At 43.7% G+C, this 25,741-nt stretch overlaps 1 protein-coding gene across 2 annotated transcripts in view; it reads left to right on the plus strand.

Annotated features, from left to right (window-relative positions):
- The window catches only part of LOC131593047 (cyclic AMP-responsive element-binding protein 3-like protein 2), a 74,583-nt gene that overhangs the window by 15,308 nt on the left and 33,534 nt on the right, over positions 1-25,741 (plus strand). For both annotated transcript variants that reach the window (XM_058865222.1, XM_058865221.1), the window contains exon 2: positions 23,346-23,562. In XM_058865222.1, coding sequence (XP_058721205.1) covers positions 23,346-23,562 — 217 coding nt within the window. The remainder of the gene's footprint in view (positions 1-23,345; positions 23,563-25,741) is intronic.

Raw genomic sequence — 25,741 nt, forward strand, 5'->3', positions numbered from 1 at the left:
CTCCTGCTGAGTCTGTTTTCACTGGAGAACCTCTTCCCTTTCCAGATTAAGCTTTGGAGAGCTCTTCAGGGAGTTCAGACTAAGGGACAGGGCATGGACTGGACAACAGTCAGTTTGACAGAATATGGGAGGAAAAAATAACAAGGAGCTCTCTTAGCTTGAAACTTTAATAATTAAGGACTAGTTGGACTGACCAGGAAGAGATTTAAGAAAGCAGAAACTGTCTGTAATCTTATTTAAGCAAGAGTTATAACTAAAGGAGGCTGGGTTCCTTTTATTCTGTATTTCTAGTATATGCATGATGAACCTGTGACTTAGAATATTTATCTTCAGACTGTACTTTTTTTATCTTTCCCTGGCAGACGTCATGAAGTTGTGTGTATTGATGCCACTGTGGAAAGCTGGGCCTGCTGGTCAGAGGCACCTCTGGGAAGTCTGGATTGCTTGCTTTGGTCAAAGGCTGACTGATCAAGGGTAGTACAAGCTGGCTCAATCACTTTGGTTTGGATTCTGGCTGGGCTTGGAAGGGTTTAAAGGAGGTTTAAAGACAGGGGGAAAAAAAAAAAAAAGACAAAATCTGCCTTTACCAGGAAGTGATGCAATCCTCAGAAGATCCAAATTTGATTCCCTTTTCAGCAGGGGAAGGCGTGTATTCAGCCTTAGCAAGAAACTGTCATCTGTCCACTGGTGTGTTTTTCTTGGAGGTGTGCAGTATTTTGGAGACAGTTTTTTTATTTTGGGAAAAGAGTGGGAGTGCACCATCCAGAGCAGAATATATCAGAATGTGGCACTGGCACATTAGCAAAATAATGTTTAACTAATGTAGCTTAAATAACTTGAAGAAATTTAATTGCTCATTAATGCGGTGGGATTTTGCTAGATGGAAGCATATGTGAAGAAGAAAACACGGAAGTGTGAAATATTTTGAAATCTCCTCTTGTATCTGCAGTGCTTAAAATGTGTCTTGATAACTCTGTAAGAATGAAATCATTCCTGTTACGAGTTTTTGATAGTTACCAGCCAGTTCTGATCCCTCAATGATCTTGGGCGACATGGGAAGTGCACTGCTCTGGAATCTGAGATGTACATGGCTTGTCCTGTTCATTAGACTTTGCACAGGTGCTGCCTTGCACAGGAGACACAGATTTGGGATCTTGTGGGAGGGCTGGAGCACCAACAGTGCTTGTCACACTGTGTAAATAGGGAGGGAGGGGTTTGTACCTCTGAGTGCATCTGTGGTGTGGGTGGCTACAGACTCAGCTGCGGGAGGGCGGCTGAGCGAATGTTTTACTGCTGCTGTCACAACTATATATGGGAGACCAGAAAAAAAAAACAAACCAAAAACAACCCACTGCAGTGGCCAGGCCAAAAGAGCTTCAGCTGAATTTTATTTTCCACTTGCTGAAGCATGTCTGGATTGTTTCTGTAGTAAGAAACAAAGTCAGGTACTTCTTGTCTGGTGGATGGCAGCTGGCCCAGAGAGGAGTAGATTGCTTAGTTTGAGGCTGATCTGTTGCTACCATGAAGTACATGGCTACCTAGAGTAATCTTTTTTGGTGGGATTTGGGAACATCACATGCCAGAAGCAGATGTTCCCTTCAGGAGGAAGGGTTGAATAGTCCTATGTGTGGGCTCTAACAAAAGTGTGCTTGGGTTTTGGAGGAAGCAGTGTTGCTAGTGCCCTCCCAGAGCCTGCAGAGGCAGCCCTGCTGGTATAGCCTGCAGGATTATGCTGGTTTATGGTAACTCTGACACTTCCAGACATTCAGTGACTCAGGGTTGGGGAGAGTAGCCTATGAAGTCTACTTGGCACTTAAATTTTGTTGTTGCAACATTATGAGAGACAGTATGTCCTGGACAGGATGCACTGTAGCCCGAGGCATTTCAGGCTAATCCATGAAATCTTAAGGACAGGGAACCACACAAACCTCACATTCTTCTCTAGGGAAGAGCTGTTCACCCTGGAGATAGTACAGCTACGGAGTGCAAACTTGGACAGGATGTGCAGATCAATCTGCTTTTTTTTCTCGTTCTCTGATCATGGCATGAAAATTTAGTGAAATTGGACTTTAAAGTGCATCTTCATACAAAGAAATTTTATGAAGTCTTTATTGATAGAGCTCAAATTGCTCATTCCATGAATTTAAGAAGAGTTCTTGAAGATATCTTTTGTCTCTACCAGTTTTGGTTCTTCCTGATGCTGAAGACAGAGTATCTCTTTTTCAGACTTACACATATGGGGATAGGTACATTTGCAGATCCCTTACAGGAATATTCAAGTTTTTCTTGCATTTTCAATGCAGAATGCTGCTCTAGTTTGAGGAGGTCACTTCTTGCACTACCTTATCTGGAAAATAGATGCTAATGTACCTCACCATGTTTTATGGAATAATTATAGAATATATTGTTGGCAAAGATCTGCTGCAAGAATGTGTGTATTATTTTTTATTTTTTTATGGAAGTGCATTTTTCACTTCAGTGAAGTTCTGTGCACCTGACCTCAGCCAGAATGGTCTAATTGTTGCAATTAAATCACCAAATTCTGTCATTCGTAATACCTGTAAAGGAAGCAGTGCTCTGTGCATGGCAGTGTGATTTAGATGAAGCAGCCTAAACAACCTACATCATAATGTCTAGTTTTACAAAGGCTTGCACACACCAGATGATGCAGGAACAATGCATGATTTTTTATTATGTCACTGTAAGATTCTGTATGGAAACACTGATTTACTTACATGCTTCTACATTCTCTTATGTTTCCAAGAAGAAATAGGATGTGAGGTGAGCTGCTGCTGTAAACAATGCAGTTCTGAGAGGTGGAGAGAAAAAAGAAACCCCAATTTTGCTGGGAGAGCTTGAGCTGTACAAATCTGGGTGCTTGGGCTGCTGCTGTTCCAAAGTTGTTGAACTTTGCTGGTGTCTTAAATAAAGTCAGTCCTGGTCGACCAAACAGGTAGGAATAAAGCCAAAATCAGCCGTGGGAGGGACAGCAAGAAATGAACAACTGGTTAGGTGTTCTGGCTGTCCACTTTGGAGCTGCTGGCATAACTGAACCTGGAGTAACTCCCTCGTACTGCTCTGCCAAGGTGATCTCTGTCAGCTTGAATAATCCACAGATCCATCTGGGTGGAACTAGGTGTGAGCAGCAGATGCGGAGTGAAGCTGCTCACTCTGACAGAACAGTGACCTCTGGGAAGGAGAGTGCCATCTTTTGAATATGAGGAATAACCCAAAAGTTTCTGGCAGAAGGGCATGTATCTCTGCAGGTTATGGGTGTTAAACACTTTTATCTCAGAATTCCAGCAGCATAGCGATACTAGGGTTTTCTTGGTGGTGGCCTTTTGCGTGATCTGCTTATGCTGTGGGATGCTGAAAAGAGCCTGAAGTGCACCTTTTGGTGAAACAGATAGGATGGAAGGTCAGGCTATAAGAAATTGCATATTTATGAACTCCTGCATTTTCAGTCTGGTATGATGGCTTCAAATTGAGTGTTGCAGTTGGAATGTGCCTCTTTGCTGTGCTCAGTCTGAGTTTTAATGACAGTGCTGGCGTAACTGAGTAGTTTGCATGTGACTTTGCCAGGACTTGCTCAGTTTTCAAAATGTGCTCTCATCCATTGGATATGAGCAGCATTTAGACTCTTGAGCTGTTAAAGATAGGTTGCCAAAGTATGTTTCATAGCTTGATATTGTTATAACACTCCTTCATGCATGTGGGTTTTCAGGCACATCGAGGTTTTCTGAAATGTGTTCCTTCAGCTTTGTTCACACTGGTTGTGTCGTCTGAGATCCCTGCTTTCTTCACCGCTATCAACAGAGAAAAATGGTTTCTCAGAGTTTGAAAAAACCCAAGTGTTACCCAAAAATGAGGGTAAGATAAGATTGTGGTCATTTAGGCTGGAGAGTGTTCCTTCAAAGTCTAGGAATAGGCAGAGGACCATGCCATCACAATAGGCTGCCTTCTAATTGCTCCCCTTGCCCCTCCTCTTCCCCATCCACTTGAAAGTAGAACTTGGGAAAGAAGTAAGAAAGACAAGAAAGAAGCTGACCCCAAAATGTAGCCAGCTGGGGCAGTCTGAGCCGGTGGAAGCAGAGGCATGCAATTAAAAAAAGCTGCGTGTGCCCAGTCCCAGACATTCCTGCAGCTGCCGGCTCCTGGCGCGGTGTCCGGGTGGGCTGGATCCCTGCTGGATCCTGCTGGATCCCTGCTGGATCCCTGCTGGATCCCTGCCAGCCCCTGCCTCGGCAGGGACTCTGCTGGGGAGCGCACCGTGGATGGGGAGACGCGGTGGCTATTGCTCTTTCTCCACAGGGCGATGGAACTGCTCCTGCCTCTGCTCAGAAATGTCTCACTTTCTGTTTATGTGCCTTGGACGAGCTGCGCTGAGGGAAGAAAGAGCCTCAGAAATCCATCTGAAAGGCAGATGGGGCACAGCTCCCCTCCAGCGGGGAGCCCACCTCTGCTTTCCAGCCTGCCTGCACAGTCCCCGCTCTGTGCGCCCGCGGGGGAACGGTTTCACAACAAATGTCTCTGTGTTTCCTTTGGATCCGGAGGGAAAGGGGCAGGGGTCAGTGCCAACAGTCAGGCTTTTGAGACCCTGGGCCCACTGAGCCTCGCATGTGTGCATAACTTTTAACCAAACCCCGTTGAATCCATGTGGTTTTATTCTGCCAAAGGGATGATGTAAATCCAGGGAGAGGTTAACACATCGGTTACTGGTAGTTAAATATAAAGTGTGAGAGCATGGCTGGGACTTTGGTGGGGTGAATCGTGGGGATGCTCTCGCCTCTTTCCAAGGACAACAACTCTGTGTTTGTGCTTTGGGCTGAGGCAGGCCTGAAGCTGCTCTGGGCACATACTTGGTCTTTCTTTGCACAGTGTTGCTTTTCCACGCTGCTGCCTCCAGTTGTCCCTCTCGTGTCTCTGCTGGGGACTGGCGTGGGAAGAGGTGCCTGGGCCTCACACACCAGTGTTTTAGCTTAACCCTGCCCTGGAAAGCGAGTTGTGCACCTCGTCCCTTCCTGAGAACAGGCACGGCGGGGGTGAAGGCCTGCTCCTGCCATCACGAGAGTGATAATCCTGCAGGTGTCTAGCATGATGTTATCTTACACCAGGGCTGTTTTTCTGGATATTTTTCTAGAACTTGTTTATCTGAGTTTTTGGGCAGTGACTGAAGGGTTCAGGTATCTTGGGGCTAGATATGTGTCTTAGATAAAAAGCACCTGGGATGTTCTGGGTGGCTGTTGGTGAAATATTGTCCCTTTCCCCAACATCCCCACATCCCCAGGGCTCTTCCCATCACAGGCTCACAAGTGTGCTCTTGTGCCACCACTGTCACTGGCTGAACAAGGTGAATGACCACAAGACCATTTTGCTGCTAGAGGTTATCTTGTCAAGGATGGAACTTCTGTCTGTCAGGAGAGGAGGCTTGCTGGTGGTGTTCCTGCCCTGGTTTCACAAGTGTGCTCTTGTTTTCGGGAAGAAAAGAGTCATTGCCATGGGAATTTGAGTGTTGAAAGGCAAGATGGGGAGCTGTGCACATTCCTCTTCTGCTCCCCAGTTGTGTCTTTGTGTCTTGTTTATTCTTGTTGTATCACTGAAGTCTTCAAGAAGGTCTGTGTTGCGGTTCTTGTAAGTCCTGGTAGGAACCCCCTCTTTAGTCCTCCTTAGGTGCTGAATTTTTCCTCTAAACAGAACACCAGCTTCATAGTGTCCCAGGAGAACACCTGAATATGTGCATGGACATCCCTTAGCAGTGAGAGATTTCACAGCCCTTGGCTGTGTCTGTAGACCATTTGCTTATTGGCCCAGGTGGTGCAGAGTTGTGTTGTTCTCTGATAATACAGTGCATTGCCTAACAATACTGTGATGTGATGTGGTGTGAAAATTCCTGTCCAGCTTTGGTTCCTGCAGGTACAGCGCTGTGTGAAGGGCCTCTGTCTTGTCAACAGAAAAGCCAGGAATACAAATACCTACACATCAAAAAAGGCTGATTCTCTGCATGTATCCTTGTTTACTGCTTGAGCTTCTAAGAATGGATTTACATCAGGATTGGTCAAATCATCTGCTTAAAAAAGAATGGCTAGAGCACTAAACCTTTGAAAGCATATCAGATTGTCAGTGATTTTATTTGTTATTTTCATTTTAGTTAGGGAATATACAGTTTGAATTGCTATTGGCATGGGAACCTGGTTTAAATCTATTTCCATGTTCTGTCCTGACCTTTTCTGACTGGTTTAACAAATCCTGTGGATAGGGGAGTAGGTCTAAGTGCAGCTACATGCACTGGAGATTGTAAGCAGGATGGGGAGGTTGATGATCTCTTCTACTCCTTCCCCCCCATCCCACTCACCTGGCAGCTTATAGAATAGCACATACAGGAGTTATGCTAAAAGCTGGATGGTCCATTTAAATTTCTGTTATCTCCATCTGTTTGCAGGCTTTTCTGGGTGTGCCTGCTATCCCCATAAAGCTCAAACTGGAGGCTTGTGTAATGGAACCCTTTAGTGGAACAAAACTATTAGGTCTTTCTGTAAAATGGTCTAGTGTGTTCCTTTTACAAAATTATAACTTTCTAGACCTTTTGAAATGCTACTAGATATTTTTTATTGCATTATTGGAAAAATAAAGATAATTTAGTGGGGAAAAGAGGGAAAGCTGCTGTTTCCAAAAGAAGAGCTTTTCTCTTTACTGTCCTATGCTTGAATTCCCAATGTGTGCATGCTTGCAACTGTTACAACATGGGAACAATTCAGCTTTACAGAAATCCCAGAAATACTGAGTTCCTCTCCTTTGGCATTAGTGCCAGCCATGCTCATTTTTACTTGCCAAAGACCAGGTCTTCCAAAGCCATCTGAAACCACAACTAGTTGGTAGAACAGAGCAGTGTTTTTAAATCCCTTGCTATTTGCACATCCGACGCTTTTCTGGGAAAGTTTGCGGACTCTGCAAACTTGAACTTGTTTCATATTCTTTAGTTTCCTTTGTTAGACTTTGCAGCTCTTGCAACCAGAAAAAAAAAATAAAAAAAATAATTAAAATAGAAGCACAGAGAGGAGGATGCTCAGTAATTCTGAAAATCTGATGGTTTTAGTTTTGGCATGTCTGAGTCTTTGTATTGTTATTGCATTAGATGTGTGATTATTATGAGCCTTGATTTATAAAATCTTCTTGTTTGTGAAACTTTGCTCTCATCTCTAGAGACCAGAAGCTGCTGAAGGGTGTGGAATACAGATCTCCTGAGGAGTGGCTGAGGTTGCTGGGTTGTTTAGCCTAGAGAAAAGAGGCTCAGGGGAGACTTTAGTGTTCTCTACAACTCCCTGAAAGCAGCTTGGGTCAGTCTCTTCTTCCAGGTAACAAGCAATAGGAAATGGCCTGAAGTTGTACCAGGGTTGGTTAAGTGATGCCGCTGAAGATGAATAGATCACACGGACACAGGTCGAGGTGTGGTGAAGGAAAGAGAGAGTTTATTTTTCCTCCCAGGATTTATAGGCTTCTGACCACAGCCAGGGATTGGATGGTCAGGATAACACTTTCTCACTGCACTGGCCATGAGAGATGCCCATCACAAGACGTGTAACAGAAAGAATGTACACATATCTATGTTTATAGTTACTGTCCTGGGAAAGTCTTTAGAAAACCATGTTAGCAAGCTCAGAAGCTGAGTTTTCAGGGTGACACTTAAGGTTGGATAATATGAAAAAAAAGTCTGTGGAAGGGGCTGTCAAGTATTGGAACAGTCTGCCTAGGGAAGTGGTTGAGATTCTGTCTCCACATAAACATTATTATTCTTGGTTAGAAGGATGTTGGAATGCTTTGCACAGGAACCGTTTGTTCTTGTATGTTAGTTTAATGAATTAAAACTTGTGTGGCTTTGATGTGCTTTTCTTTTTTTAATGGAAGCAAAAGGCACTCTGTGCTAACCTGCTGAATGCCAGGTACCACTTTCAGTTCATTGGGGCAACATCAGTTCAGTACTTGATCTGCTGGCACACTGATGCCTGTCCTGGCAACTTGGTTTGGTTTCATTTCATGATGCTGAATTTAAGTGGTGTGAAGTCAGTCCTGTCATCTGTAGCCAGCTCCAACCCCCACAGGAAGCAGCAGTTTTAGGATCACTTCTCCTTCTTTTTTTTTTTTCCTTCTTTCAGTTAAAAAACCTTCCTGATACCACACATTTGTCCGTGTCCCTTATGCAACAGCTTTCTGTGTAAAATCCGCTGCAAGTTTCAAATTCCTCAAGAGTCCCATAGCGTTTTGGTCTCCCTCCCTCCCAGCCCAGATGGTCTGTAGCAGATGCTCATCCGAAATGTTACGCAGCCAACGGTGCCGTGTTAAAAAAATGATCTATATTTAATACACACAGACACACAAGCATGCACACACATACACATGTATATAAATCTATGTATATATAGTCCTAACTGGCTCTGGAGTTGCACATTGCAGATGAGCAGTACAAGGTTCCCCTGATTATTTTTTCTGGCTCTGTACCTGTGTTTCCCTGGAGCCAAACAGCCTCATTTAGCTCCGGGAGAGTTTTCCTCCCTTTGCTCTCCGCTTGAGCTGCGTCGTGCGGGGGGCTGTGCTGGGTTGGTACCTGGCAGCGGGGTGTGGTGTGGCCATGTGCCACAGGTGGCTTACAAGCTGCATGGAAGAAATCACAAGGCCTGAAATTTGAATGCACATTTTGATTTCTGAGCTCCCAAGCTTGCACTTTATCTCTGGGTAGCCCTCAGAGCCTAAAGTACCGTATGTGGTGTTGACAAGGTGGCATCTTGAATCCGGTGTTCACCCTCATGACAGAAAAGACACTGAGGTGCTGGAGCAAGTCCAGAGAAGGGCAACAGAGGTGATGAAGGATCTGGAGCACAAATCTTGTGAGGAGCAGCTGAGGAAGCTGGGGTTGTTTAGTCTAGAGAAAAGGAGGTGCAGCGGTGACCTTCTTGCTCTCTGTACAGCTATCTGAAAGGAAGTCATAGCAATCTGGGGTGGGTCTCTGCTCCCAAGTGATAAGTGGTAGGACAAGAGGAAATGGCCTCAAGCTGTCCCAGTGGAGGTTTTAGATTGGATAATAGGAACATTTTTTTTACCAGCAGGGTTGTCAAGTACTCAGAACAAGGCTGCCTAGCGAAGGGTTTGAGTCACCATCCCTGGGGATTTTTTAAAAGATGTGCAGATGTGGCACTTTAAGACAAGGTTCAATGTTGGACTTGGCAGTGCTGGCTTGGACTTGATGATCTCAAAGGTGGTTTCTAACCTAAACAATTTCAAGTGGTTGTGTGTGTTCATCTCTCGCTCCTGGCCTTTGTGCAGTATTCAATGCTGTGCCCTGCAACAAGGGGCTTTCTCTATCTCCCAGCTGGCATTGGTTTTCTTATGATCCTGATAATTTTGGTACTGAATGTGATGCAATCTTCCATGGCACTACCCTTGAGATCCCTCCCTTCTCACTAGAGTATCGCTTCCTTACTGCCCCTGGGCACGTGGCAAAGGGCGAAGGCAAAGGGTGCCCAGGCTGGCCCAGGTGGTATGTGATGGCTCTTACCCAGCCCTCTAACCACCAGGCCATATTTCTTTTCTTAGAAGAAGGAAAATGTCTGATAAAGTCTGGAAAAACCGCATTTTCCACCCTGCTCCCCCCGCTTCTAAACTGTGGGGTAGTGGTTGCACAAGCGGGGGCTGAGGGGCCCCTGGAGGCACTGGCTGGGTGCTGGGACAGGTCCCATGTCCTTCCCAGGCACACCCCAAGGCTGGGCCTCCCCTGCATGCTCCCCATTCAGGCACCCAGCCACCTCTGAATAGCTGGAATAGATCTTGGCCGTGGCTGGCAGAGGCCTGAGCTAGCGCTGGCCGGGATAGTGGGAATGAGCGATTACGTGTGCCTGTGCTTATGCAATGTCTGATACTTCCCTGCGCCGTCTCTGTACCCAGGACACTGGCAGGCTCTTTCTGCAGTCTCGGGAGAGGAGTCTTCCACGCTGCACAGCTCACTGGCTTGCTCAATATATCCAATTAATTAAATTTCAGTGCTGCAAGTGAAAGCGGCTTTGTTTGCGCATTAGCGTTTGGGAGATGTGGATGGGGAAGATGCTGTGCAGGGCTGTGTGTGTGTCTGTGTGTGTGTCTGTGTGTGTGTCTGTGTGTGTGTCTGTGTGTCTGTGTGTGTGTCTGTGTGTGTGTGAGTGTGTGGGGGTGTGTGAGTGTGTGTGTGAGTGTCTGGGGGGTGTGTGTGTGTGTGTGTGTGTGTGTATGTGAGTGTGTGTGTGCTGGCTGGAGGTTTTGGCTGCAGCACCTTCTGCTTCAGTGCCAGAAACTCACATCGCCTTGCCGGCATTCATCTTGTAATTAATCATTAAAACTGGATGAAACTCCTCCTTTCCTTAAATGCTCCCTCTCCTTTCATTCTGTCAGCTGGTTGCTTTTAAAGCTTTTCTTCATCAAACTAAAAAAGCTTATTTCTAATGTAAAATAAGAGCACAAGTAACCTTGTTCTCACTGTGTTTGAATGGGGCTGCGCATTACGTGCTCGTGTTTGTGCTCTTTGTCAGATTTAAAGCAAGAATAAAGTTATTTGCTTTTGATTTCTCTGCTGTGGGCAGCCTTCTGCTGCTGCAAACTTGGCACTTGGAAAGGATGATAGGCCCTGAAAGAGATGCCCAGACACAAGCAGCTTTACTAACTAGAAGACTTAAAAGAGACTTTGAAATGAGCAATTGCTAAATGACTTCTTTTGAAGCAAATCCCTTCACACGGAAGCTCCCTTTTAATTTCCCCATGCAGTTTAGCATTCCTCTCGCTTGGGCTCACAGGGAATCTCCATCAGCACTGGACGTGGCCATCTATTGGATGTGGCAATCAGTGGTGGACTCTGGAAAGGATCACAGTGCTCTGTGCTTGGGAGTCCTTGCAGTTTGTCACAAGTTTGCTTGTGCTGTGGCGTGGCTGCAGCTACTCCTCCGGTCCTGAAAATCAGTTTCAGAAGGATAGGGGATGGTTTGCATGCGTGTGTTTGCGTTTGCAGTCTCTTTGATAGAGAAGCCTTGGGGTCCAACGTGAGCTTGCCAAGTCTTTCCTCTGAGACCCCCTCCCAGCTCGCTGTTGAGGTGTGGCTCTCGCAGTGATGGCAAGTGGTAGGGGCTCCCTCTCCCACCTAGCTGGAGATGTCTGAAGCCTTCACCAGCCCTCTGGTGTGGGGAGGGAAGCTGACTCACTTGTGCAGCAGAGCTGGAGAGCCCAGCCTGAAAAATAAACAAGGCTTTCAGTGGGCTGAGGCTGCGGGATGTGCCGGCTGCTAGAAGTTTGCCGAGCAGTGTGTTTGGAGCGGGCTTGTGAGTGGGAGGGTTGTGTCTAACATGGACAACCTTTGCTCCTAAAGCTGGGTGCTTGAACTGTGTTCCCCAGCTGCCTTCCTGATAAGGATATCGAGTTACCTGGACTCCAGGGAATGCAAAGCTGCATCAGCAGGTTTCCCAGCTCCGGGTTTGCATCAGTTTCTCCAGAACACGCTGCCATTCTAGTAAACAGCCTTGTTTTGCTGCCAGAAGGCCAAAGGAAACAATTATGATGAATTATTTTAACCTTACGTAAATCAAGGGCTATAAAACTTCACCAGATTGTTTGAATTCCTGCATATCTTTCTAGGGCAACCTCTAGTCTTCAGTTAAGAGTGGTTTGGGTTGAAGAATTTACACTGTTCCTTCATGATTGATTGTTCTCCCGTTTATTTAATATTGTGAACCACAATGAATGGATCTGGTTCCAGCTGGTAAACTTAGCTGAAAGCTGGTAGAGCCATCCTCTTTAAGTCTTATTCCCCGTTTCACTACTTAGGAACATTCACGTTCTGCATTTGTTTCCTCTTTGATAAGCTGAATACATTGTTTTGTTCTTGTTTGCTTATATTTTGAGGCAAGATTTCCCTTTCTATAGTGATTCTTATGATTCTCTGAACTTTCTCCAGTTGTTCAACTTCCTTTTTGTTTTGAAATTTGGTGGCAGAGGAGTAGAGCCTGGCTGTGGCCAGGAGCAGCTGCATCCACCACGAGCATGAAGAAATTTGTGCTTCACACCTCTCTGTCTTCTGAAGTCCTCAAACTCATGTGCTCTGGGTTTCGCAGGGAACAAACTTGTGCAGCAGGTTGTGTGATTGGTGTGAGGCTGCAGTACAGAGCTGTAGCTGGGGGTTGAACTTTACAGGCACACTTCTTTTAAATGTGAAAGAAGTTTCTCATTTAAGAAACAAGTACAAACAAAAGTATTCCTAAATAAATAAAAAAAGGCAGAATTCCTACAGTGCCTTCCTGCTGTTCTTTGGGTGCTGGCTGCACAGCATGGGATGGCTGTGCAAGAGTCCCCAGCGCTTGGCTGCACCTCGAACTGTGACCTGGAGTACAGCAGGGGTCTCCTGCATTTGCAGCATGAGCACATCTGCAGTAATCCCTCCCCAGGACCCAGTGGTTGTGGTACCTGTCCCACAGATGTTCCTTCAGCCATCTCTCCCAGAGTCCTGGGGTCTTGGTTCTAATTGTCAGTCACCCAAGTGTGGCTTGGAGCCTTTTGTTTGCACCATAAGATACTTTTATTTTTATTTGTTTTTACCTTCAGCTTTGCTTAAGACATGTCTCTTGTTTATGGCTGCTTACCAAGTTCTCTGTGTTTTGGTTTTGTGACCTGTGTTTTGTTACTTGCTGCACCTGCTGATACTGCATTATCTGCAGCCTTCTGCAGTGGTGGCTTTTCCTCTCAGGTCACTGATAAAATATTAGTCTGGGACCAGGAGCTGATCCCCGTGGGAACCCACTGAAAACGTGTGGCACAATCAGCTCATTGCATGTGTGTGTTGTGATTCACATCTGGAGATGTGTTTCACATCTGGAGATTTCTGATTTCCTTGTCACACTGAGTGAGCCCTCCTTGGTGACTTCATCTCCCTCTGGCTTTGTTTGTGTAGCACCAAGTCTATATATTGTATAGCACCTCACACTACAAGGGGTACTAAGCTTGTAATATTATTTCAGAATGAGGTAAAATTTAAGAAGCTTGATTATCAAGTATTGTGAAATTATAAGCATAAATTAGATTTATCTTCCTTTTGAAAATCCTTGGGCTCTTTACTACTCTCTTCCCTTTTCCATCTCTTCCCTTCATTGGACACGAGCAGTAGGTAGGTTAACTTGCTGTTACTTTGGTTGCCTTGTTTACACTTAAATATTTTTGTATTGTTTCTTACAGTCCATCAGTACTGTCTCCTACTGACAATTGTTTCAAGAGCTCCTTAGAAGCTCTATTTAGACTTTTCAGATGGAAGTTTTCTAGGTCTACTAATTAAAATGGCCAACTTTGAGTAGCTGTTTTTATAGTCTCTCCCATTATTGTTGGGATAAAAGTCATTTCATTACCATCCTGTGGGATGGCTGTATCATCTGGTCTTATATAAAAAGCAATAATTCAGAACCGCCCCCTCCCAGGAATATTCAATTAAACATTTTGATCTTCTTTTTTCTCCCCTAAATAACTGCAGCCAAGCAATGGCCTGATCTATAATTAACATTCCTCTGGATCATGACAAACTCAGAAGCAATCTTTCTCCCTCCGAATTGCATTTTCTATTAACTCTTTCTTGTTTTCTAGATTCTGATTTATGTTAATTCTCGGTAATTTTTCCTTTCTCCCAGTTGCTCAAATATATAATATTTATGTTCCCGTGGTAAGCAGGTTTGTTTTCCCTGTGTGGTTTTCTCTTCACCTGCCATGGTGAGATGGCAGTGGTTTTTCCTTTCAAGTGGGGAGGAACAGAGGAGAGAGAAAGTCCAGAGCAGTCACGCTCTGTGTCACACTAATAGTCAAAGATTTAAATGGCAATGCACAAAAGTCAATGACACTTGGCAAAAATACACAGCTGGGGATGGAGGACATTCTTGCACAATCTTAATATGCTGCTTATCTGTCACTGGTTTATTTTATCCCTTTCCAGGTGCTGTGACTTTGACTCTTCCTGTTGTTTTCCTTCTGCTCCCTTGCTTTTCTGGCTCTGCTTTGCCAGAGTCTTTGACTGCAGTTTGCGGTTTTATTCCCAGTTCTGCTGCCCTTCTTTGTGTCCTGCAAGGGGATGAGTATCTTGGCCTCCCTTTCACCTGCTTGGGAGCAAAGGCCTGGAAATGGAATGTGCAGAGAGGAGGTAGAGATGAAGGAGAGGGGTGCTCTGAATGGGAGAGGGCTAAAAAAAAGAAGCTGAAATATCAGTTCACAGACAGATGATGGCAACACTGACAGTCTCCCCTGTATTCCCAGGATTTATGAGGAGAGAGAGCTACCATACCTCTTGCTAGATAACCTATTCCACAAGTCCCTGCATCTCTGGAAGGAAGCAGAGAGGAGAAATAAGCACACAAGTTTGTTTTTGTTTAAGACCTGGTCTTAGGATACAGATGTTTCCATCTACTGCTATCTTGAGTCCTGAACCCAAGTCCAGTACCACTCATGGTTTATTTATGTATTTATTTTTTATAAAACTGAGTGAAGTAATGTTTACTGGCACTGTGACAAAAGGCTTGTCATAGAAAATTGGAATACCAGCTCTCAAGTGTGGGATATCTTAAAATTATTTGACCAGATGCATGCTACACATGCTTGTATGTGTATTTTTATTTGATCTTTTTCATATCCTGTCTCCTTTTTTCCTTTCTGCAGATTTCAGCAGGGCTTCAAAACAAATTTTGTCTGCCTTTGGCACAAGTGGAAACCAAGTGACCCACCCACAGTCTTGTTTTGACATAAAATGAAATGTGTCTTCCCTCAGAAGAAGGGTCCCAAAGTACCAGTGCTGATGGAAGTACTGGTCCATACAAAATGATGTGCCAAAACCATTTCTGTGGGTTCCTGTGTGAATTTTTGCAGAGTTCAGGTTGTACAAGTGCAATGTGGGTGTCCTTAAGTATCCATCTCATGGTACAGAGGACCACTAGGGGTGGCTTTAAAATGCAAGGCTTTTTGCTGTGGGATGCATTTGGTAGGGCTGGCTCATCTGAAGCAGCTCCAGTGTCCTGGCTCCAAAAACCATGTTCTCTTTCAGGTAGAGGGTAGGGATGTTCCTGGTGGTGTCATCATCAAGTACTGTCACACTGCTCTTCATTAGCTTGCTGGGCTGTAGCAGGTTTGACATGAAACTTGCTGCAGAGTTGCAAACTGGAAATGTTTTGACAGTGAGGGATGAGAAGTCTGTGATGATAGCTGCTGTTGATGAAGTCCTGGCTCTGTGTGCATCCATGGTGTCTGGGCTTAGTGCAAGCTCATGGGAAGTGTGGGAAGCACGTCAGATCAAACCCCAGGATGTGTCTGCTGAGAGCAAGGTAGAGGACTTGTTTGGAAAGGTGTTCTTCACTGTGGTTGTTTGTTTGACTGTCTGGTGAGATCACACACTGGAGGAGTATTTGACACACAGTCAATTTTTTTAGTGCAGGGTACTTCATGTGTAACCCTCAGTGAGAGCAGCACTGAACACAAAGTCCTGCCAGTGTGTTTCTCCTGCCCTGATAGCAGGTATCTGTGTGATAGACACAGGTCCTGCTGGGCAGGGTCTAAACCCTGTGGCAGCTGGGGCCATTGCTAGCCAAAGGCTGCTGATCCTTGAGCTCTGCGAGGGTTGTGCAGTTCGTCCTCCTGGGTAGGGCAATATGACCCTTTGATTTCTTTACATTTATTTCACAGAACCACTCCATTTTGTTTTCCCTCCATCTACTGTGCTCAAGCACATGTTTCTTGAGTTCAAGAAAGGGTTATATCTGCGTGGTGTTTTTTTTCTTTTTAAAACTATACACACATCTGCAATTTCAACCATTATGTGTATGAATTTTTGGTAGTTTTTATAAAAGCTAATTAATGTTTTCCATAATCAACTCGGGGTGTCTGCATTTAGGCACTTGATAGTCTGACTCTTCAAAACTGAAGAGTACCTAAATAAACATTGAGGAGCTTAAATTTGTGTCTTTTCAAGCCTCAGTTTCTGTGCTTCTATTCTTAAAAACAAACAAACAATGCATCTGAACAACCCCCCCCAAAGAGTACTATAAATCTGTGAAACAAAGCCTCCTAACTCTTTTGTGAAATAAAATGCCCAATCTCTCTTTAAGCTGCCAATACTGATCATAAAGCCTTGCTCATTTTAATAATAACAGCTTTAATTAAAGAGCAGGCTTTTGATGGGTGGTGTGTAGGTTTGCAGCCAGTGTTAGGAAAAAGAAAGAATGATTGCTTCTGCAAGCTGGAACCCTGCTATTTAAACTTTGCAACCATTAAAGAAGAAACACTGTGGAAGGAAAAAATCAGGATTTTTATTTTAAATGTCAAGTGTCCTATCAGTCAGCACTAGCAAGCACTGCTGATAGGGCAGAAGTTGTTTCCTACCTACACCAGTCAGACTAGTGAAGGATCCTCCTTTGAAAGATACTAATTTGGTCCTCAGGGAGGAGGCTGTTGAGAACACTTTAAACATGAAACAGCTGAGCTGGAAAGCATCTGTGTTCTGCAGGACATCCCCTGCACTAATGGGAACCTAGATGTGAAATTACAATTTTTCTCATAACAGTATCAGTGGTTATCTTTTCCTCATTCCTGTTACAGTTCTAAAGTCAGCTGGGAGTTGGACTTGATGATTACAGGTTCTTTCCAACTTGAGATATTCTGTGATCTCTAAGATACATACAAGACTAGTGGATTTTGTTTAAAATACAGGAACTGTGCTGGCTGTGCCCCTTACAAAGGGCTCATCTGTACCCAGTAACAGGGGATGCTGTTACATGAGGCCTGAGATGTATTTTCTTTCATCCCCTCCCATTTCCATGTTGAGGGAAGATGTTAAATGAAGCCAAGTGCAGTGTGTTCAAACGGTGTGAAACTCTCCTATATTGTTAAGATCTGTCTCCTGTCAAGAAGGAACTGGAGCAACCATGTTCTTTTAAAAATGGCTGTAAGTTGGACCAGCTGTGCAAGAACAAAATGTGTTATCCCTGCTGCCGAGCTCTTGAGCAGCAAAGAATATCCTAAATGCCCACCATTGAATTGTAAAATCTGTGTACAATCTGAAAACTTTCTTCACTCTTTATTTTTTGACTTAACCCTGTGAGTTACACGGGAGACACTAGTTTGATGTAAAACTTGCAGTAAATGTGAGTTCCTTCCATGGAGCCTGGAGGTGTAGCTAGGGTGTAGACAAGCAAATTAATATTATCTCACAGCAGATATTTATGACTGGCACTGCATGGCTGAAGCACATCTGGGGAAAAAAAAACCACCAAAAACCCAAACAAACCAACCAAACATACTTTTCTATTTTCTTTTTTCACTGCACAGCTTTTAATACATAGCTGGCCTCTTCAGGTATCTTGTGTGGGAGACCCCTAAGTTTTGGGAGCTGAGCTCCCCTCCCTGTGTTGTGTGAGCCACGCTAGCTGAAGGTGGCAGGAAGAAGTTTTGCTCTTGGTGGCTTGGAGGCTTGTGAGATGCAGATGGGTCAGCCAGGCCTGTCTTGTTGCCTCTGCAGTCACTGGGGTAAAGAATTGTGACTGCTGCTCGCTGGGTGAGGGGAATGGGGACAGGTAATGGAGAGGTTCAGTGTACTGTGCTTCTGCTGCTCAAGCTGGCAAAAAAAATAAGGGATAAGGGAGTAGAGGGGGAAGAACTGAGACAAAAGAACAGCTACATCTGACCTGAGAGCATAATCCAAATGCTTATTTGCAACACAGAATTAGTAATGTACTTTGAGGTCTCAGTCAGGGACTCACATGAGGGGAGCCTTTTTGAAGGGCTTCCAGCTCACTGCCTCACTGCTCTGGCCCCAGTGACTCACTCTTCTGGCTTTGGCATTTTGGGGAGAGGGTGGGAAATAGCAAAACATGCACCCAGCCTGTTGAAAAGTTAGGCTAGATCCAAGAGCTATGCACTGGGAGAAGGGCAGGGGAGTGTGAGAAGGATTTTCCTATTTTGCATAGCTCCCAAGAGGCTTGGGCTAGGAATGAGCAATAGCATCATTTTCTCTTCTTGCAGACAGTGGACTTAAAAGACTGAACTTAAAAGGGCTGTTTCTCACCCTTGCCTCAGCTGCACAAGGGCTTCTTTTCTTCGATTTTTGTTTTTCTTTCTTTTAACCCATATTTAGTCCTGTCTATTTAAGAGTTTCATTTAGGTTTTAGTTATCTTTTTAAATGCAAAACACTTTTTTTTGGTGGGGGTTGTTAAGAAAAGTGAAAGAATATTTTGGAAGACAGGCAAAGAAGTAAGGATGGTTCTTGAAAAATCCCCCTGATGAGTTAAAAAAATGCATGTCTTCTTTGCTGGTTGTGGGGTGGAAATATTTGAGTGTTTGCAACAGGAGTGTGTGCATACATGTGTACATAATGGGGTGGATTATAAGATTTGCTCAGCATGAACTTCAACATTTCCAACTGTGTAACCTGAGCAAGTTGAGGAGATGTGCAGATTTAATTACCATGTAAATCTATTAGCTCTGAATTTCCTGGCATTTGTTTTGCTAATGACACAACCTGTATGTTATTCACTTAGTGGATTTTTTTTTTTTTTTAATCTGCCTATTTTATTTTTTAAGTGGTTAAAATGCTGGTGTGAGAGTCCAAACAATTGTGTCTGCTCTTACAGTGGATCTCTTTGCTGGTTTCAAATACCAGTTTTGCATTACTCTTTATGTTCATCCACAAATGAAGGACTTTCAGTATAGTTACTGAGTAGATATTAAAGGAGTTTACAGTATAATAAAGACATAAAACCCAGGCTGTTTTGTACCTATGGGTGGATAGTGGGATTTTTTTTTTTATCCCATGAGTGCCTATTGTGTACCTGACACTTCCTCCTGTGGAGGGGTGACTGATTCCTTCAGCCTGGGGAGACTTTGGGGTGAGCCAGAAGGGAAAAACTAACTCCCAGGAGGGTAATATCTTGAATTTGTGGCTGGTTATAACCCTGGCATGTGCATGGCTGCCTTGCCCCGGCCTGCTGGGAGAGCTGAGCTTGTTTTGCAGTGTGCAGAAGGTGCTGTCACTGCAGCTGCAGCTCCCCTCTGGCATGGCTCTGCTGGAAAAGGTGGGATTGTGCTGCTACGGTGTGTGGGACTTGCAGCTGATGCAGTGCATTTTGCAGGCTCAGCAAAGCCTGCTACTTTTTAAAAAATTAAATACAATTGGAAAGTGTCATCTTGACTTCTCTGCCTTCCTTTTTAATGAGTTCTTAGAAAGTCAATTTTCTGAAGATGACTTTCATTTTTAGGCATGGTAATGTGTTGTCTTTAAACGACCAACTGGGCTGGTGGAGAAGCCAGCACTGCCATGCACCTAGCAAAACCTGAGTGTTTTGCTTCACAGATCTTCATTTGATCAGACAAGGAGGAAAAAAAAACCCTGGTTCCTGAGGCAGTTGGAGAAAAGGGTTTTTGTGTGGCAGGAACAGGCAGATGCTGTGGAGAGCTGCAGCCTGCGGCACAGCTGGTCTGCAGCCAAATGCTACTTTCGAAGAGCTGTCCAAAAATCCGCTGTGCCCCCGGATGTGAGAGCTTTCCTCTGTTTGCTTACTGCAACGTGATGTCCGGAGGTGTTTGTGTTCCCCAAAAACACCCAGGATATAGGCATGAGCCAGTGTCCAGCCATTGAGTGCTGGAACTCCTCAGGGCTGCAGTTTACTTTCTGTATGTAAACAGGAGTGCTGCTGTTTTGTTTGTCTTTTCAGGGTTCTGGGGGAAGGGGAGGCGGAAGATAAGGTTACATCTGTCCTAAATCCCTGACTTTTTACAGAGGTTAAAGTCTCAGCTGAACACATCTCTTTGCTATGTGGTGAGAATAGTTTAATAATTCAAACAGACTCCTTGTACTAACACATGTCTGCAATTAGTGCTGGGGCTGCCAGTGGGGTGTGAGGATAGCAGGAAGCTGCCAGCTGAGCTGTCTACAGAGGTATTAACAACAATAAGGGAAAAGAAGAAAAAAAAGGCAGATTCTCAGTACAAGTGCTCTTTCCTCTGATTTTTAAATTTTGCAAAGGTGAACTCTCTGGGTGAAAGATGGCCAGCTGCAAGCCATAAACAAAGAATTTCTTTCTTTTGCAAGCAAATTTATATACAGGTTCTAAGGGTCAAAGTCTCAGTTTCCTTCCCAAATTGCCCTTTCCTGAGCGCAGGGGTGGTTGCTACTGTGTCAAAATTGAGGGTTATTCTGGGACTTTCCAGCTATGGAAGTGGCTGATGGGCACTGAGGTGCATGTGGAAGCAGAGAGGGGAGGAAGAGGAGGAGGAAGAGGAGGAGGAGGGGGGTTGGCAATGCTTTGAAAAGAAAGAAGGAGCAGCTTAGGTGTAGGTGGAAGTTTTGGGGAATTGGAGGTCTGGCTGCCCCTGGATGGTTTCTGCTTTAGCTGCTGCTCAGATGCTTTTTCTTCTTTAGTTCTCTAAGCAAATGGAGCCACTTTCAATGAGACAATTGTTTTTTCAAGGACAAAAGGTGATCTAGCTTTAAGCATTCACAGTAGTACAGAAGTGTATAACGTGTGAAAGATTCCTGTAAATCAAGGAGTCTGTGATTTTTTTTTTAATCAGAGTGAGAAGTCCAGATCGCTAAAATTGTCTGCTGAGTTCAGTAGCTGCACAATCTGACCTGTGGCAGTCTCTACTGGCCAGTGTACAATGTTATATCACAGACCATTAAAAATAAACTTGAGAATTATAATGAAGCTAGAAAATAATTTTAGAAACTAACCATTTATTTGCTCTCAGACAATTCTCTTATAAATGCATATCCTTTTCTTGCTTACAGCTTGCTGCTTTGGAGCTGCATGTGAAAAGGGGAAAGCACAAATATTGACAGACAAACATGTTGAACATTCTTCCCCACCCTGAGATCCTCTTTCTCTCTGGTTTTCTGAAGTTGAATGTTTGTTTCCTCTTTTGCTTTTCCTGGAGTGATTTTAGGAAAATTCCCCATTCAGAAAAGAAAAAATAAATAAAATCTGCTAGACCTAACTTCAGTCAAATGGAAAAGTAACATAACATTTGATAAGCTTTTATTCCATATCAAAACAGTGATAGACAGAAGGCTAATAAAAATCTTTATTTGTCAATTTGCCAAAAATAGCTGAGTAGCCTGTGGCCATGTTTCTTTCAGCTGAGTCTGTTAAGTTATAACATTTAATAGTGTCAGACTAAGTCAACACATAGGTATGATACTTTCAAGGATGACATCCTGAAATTGGATGATGCTGGTGGTAAAGTAGCTGCATGTGGAACCCATGGGACAAATATTGTAGCAGACATATTCCAGCATCTGCTGTTCATCAGTCAGAGTAATGCATGCAAGAATTAGAATGAAGGAAATCTCCAGCTTTAGGAAGATATGTAAACAAATATAATTGACTCTTGCTATTGCTCCAAATGAGGTGTGTAGACTGGAGGGAAAAACATTGTCCCTAAGAAAGGCAAAAAAACCCAAAAACAACCCCATTTTTATAGGTTCATCCTTGACTTCTTTCATGGTTGGGAAGTATTTCTGTGCCTTGTTTACACATGAATGGCTGCCTAAACCATTTTACTCAATGTCTTTGTTGATGTACCATCAAGTTCAACTATTCTGGTCATCCTTTTTCTTTCTTCTTTGCATAGTGGGGTGTTGTAGTTCATACTTCTGTCCTTGTTGGGAAGCACCTGGTTGTGAAGTGCTAGTGAGTCCTTGGGTATCAAAATTAAAATAAACGAGGCTTTCTAAGGTGGTCATGACCCTCTAGCAGAGCCCTCTAAGAGTTTATTAGTGTTATCATTTACAGTAGGTAAATATGAGGCTACAAATCTGTTTTGCCATTTGTAAAGGCTTTTCTTGAGCTGGCTTGTTATTCCAGCAGGGCAGCTGTGGTCCTCTGTTTATTGCCCTGTATTCAGTCAATATTTTCTTTTCCTCAGCGTCAGTCAGAATTGACTCAAGACTTACACATTTTGAAAAAGGCACAGTTAGCATTTGGAAGAGGTGCTTGAACATCCAGGGAGCTCTCTGAGAGCCAGCTGTGCTCAGGGTTTTCAGCATGAGGCTTCATGGCCACAGGTGCTGCTGGAGCTGTGAAATGTGAGGGTGTGAGCACACTGTTTCCCTTGTGGGTTTATACAATATTGACTTGTTTAATTCTTAATTTAGCCTACAGGAAACTGAATCTTGAATTTCAGTGTTTGTTTCTGCAGGAGAGAGCACGATAAAGAGCCAAGATCAATACTGCTTGCAAAAACTAAACAAATCAAACAAACTTAGACTTTTATAGCATCGTGCCTCAGCCGACAAAGATTCCTATATAAGATGGTAGATAATGCCTCATTGTTCAGAAAATCTCATTACAATTCACTGTGCAAGTATTCTTATATAAAAATAGAATTCTTTGTGTGAATGAGATGAACAGGAATGATTTGTTGCAGTGCAGATTTTTCATCTGCCAAAGATGTAGTTTTCTGACACTGGAAAGAAGATGAATAGACAAAGTTTTTGGCTATTGATGGGAACTGCATTGGAGTTTGAAGGAAATAGATTGCAATATTTGGTTTGTTCTCATTTGAATAATAAACAAACATGAAATTACTCTGCTACATAGAGATTTAATATGTGTTGCTAGTGTAATGAATTCAGTGCAATAGACATAGTGGCAATTAGTAGTGTCTGTCAGGAGCTTTAGCTCTGGGGCCTAGAAGCTGGATATGGGCTCTAGGTGGAATCCTACTTCTAAAATAGACACACAAATCAATCAGGAAACCCATTTTATAGCAAATGTGTTAATTGCTTGGCTGTGGATGTGCATGGACCCGTTTTCCTGGAGCACACAGAATGTTCTGCACAGCTAAAATAGTCATATGTGGTGTCGGAGTCTGTGCTGGAATGTGTTTCATTTTTCTTCTGTGCTTCAGTGAGCATTAACCCCCTATATTCTATTCCACACATACTATGTTCTGGTGACAGATCCTGTAGGAGCTTTCAGTCTATCTGAGGGAAATGTGCTTTCCCATTTTTGGTGGTGCACTGTAGTGATCCAGTTGGTGTGGCGGGAGGAGGCTGCTTCAGGACTTGAGTACCATGCTTCCATTTTCCATTTTTTGTTGCAGTTTGGTGACAGGCTCTTCAGTTGTAATGTGTGCCTCTGAGAGGACTTTTGTTCTAGCTGTGGTGATTGGAGGAGGAGGTTGTTAGACAGGGCTGGTAGATCCTGCTGCTGACTGGCACGGACAACCAGGGCACATATAGAATTGTTCTGATCTATTCTCTCCTGTGGCTGGCATGACAGACAGGCAAGGAGATAAACTTTCCCCTGCCTTTTTGTCTCCACAGCACTTCACAGAGTTCCTGGATGAATTTTCACCTGATGTCCTAGGCCAGCTCTTGAATGATCCCTTCTTGTCTGAGAAGAATGAAATAATGGAAGTGGAACTGTCTCCAGCATCCCCAGCGCCCCTCATCCAGGCTGAACACAGCTATTCCCTCTGTGGGGACTCTCGACCTCAGTCTCCCTTGACCCACATCTCGACTGATGACAACTTTAATGAAGGTACAACACACTGAGCCCGTGTTCATTTGTTGTGATGAAATGCTCCTGGTGGAACTGTGGCTGTGGAAAATGGTGATGCATAGAAAATGATGAAAACCCATAGCATTTTTAACAGTTATCTGTAATTCAACAGTTAGAAATGTCTGGAGGGGAAGAAGGGGGAAGGCAAGAATGGTGGGAGGAGGAGATCCAACCTTCTTGTTCTGCTGTGAAGGGGTTGATGGAGGAGCAAGACCATGAATATCTGGCAACTCTAAAGAATAATTGCAGTGCCAGGCTGACTCCTTTGACTAATACTTGGTTTATTTTCATCATTAGCTTTACAATACAAAACAGTGCAGTGTTAAGCTGCATTACAGTAAAAGGGAGAGAGATTAGTGCTTGTGGCTAAGTATTACCAGCTAAGCTGATTGTGAAGATCCACCAGGTCTTCAAAGGCTGAGAGTTTTGTAGTCCGAAGTGCTCTGTTGGAACAAGATGAAATCTTTTAGATATTTTACAAGAGGACAACTAATAGAACCTGTGAGAAGGATTTTTCAGTGTGGGACAGGATTTTTTGGAAATGATTGGGAAACATAATCTACAGAAAATCTTCCATTTTTATATTTCCTAGTTGTTTTATATGAATATTTTTAAATTAACACATACAGGAGATATTAATTGTGGAAGGGGAAACAAGCACAAGGAACATCAGAAACCAAGTTTTTCTGGAAGTTAATAGAGAGAAGCTCTAAATTAAGCTAAAAGTGAGGGGAGTTTCCTTTTGGGGAAATTTCTGAAGAAATTCATACTGCTGAGACCACTGTATTAGAACTGTAGTCAAATGGTGTTTTAAAAAGCCAAGAAACATTAGCATGTGGATTTAAAAATAGAAAATGAATGGAAAACATTTCATCTTATGTTCAGTCTGATGAGTGTCTCATAAGAGAGGAGGAGGAAGAAGAGTTGTTCTTGGTGTTTGGGATTTTATTTAATCTTAACCCCAGGATCTTGCTCACGACCTTTCTGCACCTATTGACTTCAAAACAGTGAAGCTCAGAGAAGTGCTTAAGAGAATTGCAGTATTAGAGTGCACCTGGCTGTCAGATAGATATTCAAAGGCATCACCCTTAGGATTTTTCATTCCTTGAATCTGTGAGAGCAGGCAGAAAGGATTTTGTGGATGGCAGTACTGCAGGGCTTGACACTGGAGATGGAAAGCATCTCTGTTACTGGACAGTGAAGGTACACAGCACTCCTGACAGCTCCAATGAAGGCCAGTCCCCTTGGTGGAGCAGAGCACAGATACTGGAAGCTCCAGTGTCCTTTTGGGGACCAGAAAGTACAGAGTGTCGAGGAGGAGGTCCATATGCTCCAACATGATCCTCTGCTGCTGGGGACCTGGGAGGGGTTTTGTGGAGTGGCAGGAGCTGAGACATATATAGAATGTCCAAAAAAGTTGCATTCTCCAAATACCTATCCCAATGGCCAGGTTGGTGAGCTCTTATAGTGTGTTCATGCTTTTTCTGTGGTGAGGAGAAAATAGGCTGGCCTTATTCAGCACAAGATCTTCAAGACAGGTTTAAGCCCTTCAGTGTCTGCTTCCATCTTTTGTTTTTTTCCCCAAGTCTCCCACCACCTTATTGAAAATTTTATTTGATGTTTCCTCTCAGCCATTATGGTGAAGTGATTGTTTGCTCTGATTCCATTTTCCTGGCCACTCCTGCAGGGGAACGAGTAATTTCTGCTGTGAGCTGTTTCTTTCTGGCCACTGCCTGGCCATTACCGTAATTTCTGCAGCTGCTGAGTTGACCTATTCCTGTAATTGTAAATTTTATATAAAGTTTTTCTAAAAGGAGCTAGAACTGTAAAATCTAGGAAACTCATAAGCCTGGGTTTAACTTTTCCGAGAAGTCCTGTTAAAGTTCAGTGTGAGAGCACATTTAAGTGGCCATAAAGTCAAGGTCCAAACACTGGCTTTCCCCACTTACTCTTCTGACTTCACTGTATTGAGGCCATTTTCCCAGCTTTCTACAGAATAACTTCTTTGAATACTTGCAGTCTGTTGCTAGTGTGGGCTCTCCGAAGGTGTCAGTTTTAAAGCACATGTGTACAAGACATCTGGCATTTAATGCATTATTTGGTTTCTCCCCATGACTAGAATCTATTCTTAGATTCAGTTTTGCATAAACTTTAAAGA

The sequence above is a fragment of the Poecile atricapillus genome, chromosome Z (genome assembly GCF_030490865.1).
Source record: "Poecile atricapillus isolate bPoeAtr1 chromosome Z, bPoeAtr1.hap1, whole genome shotgun sequence".
NCBI classification, from domain to species: Eukaryota; Metazoa; Chordata; class Aves; order Passeriformes; family Paridae; genus Poecile; species Poecile atricapillus.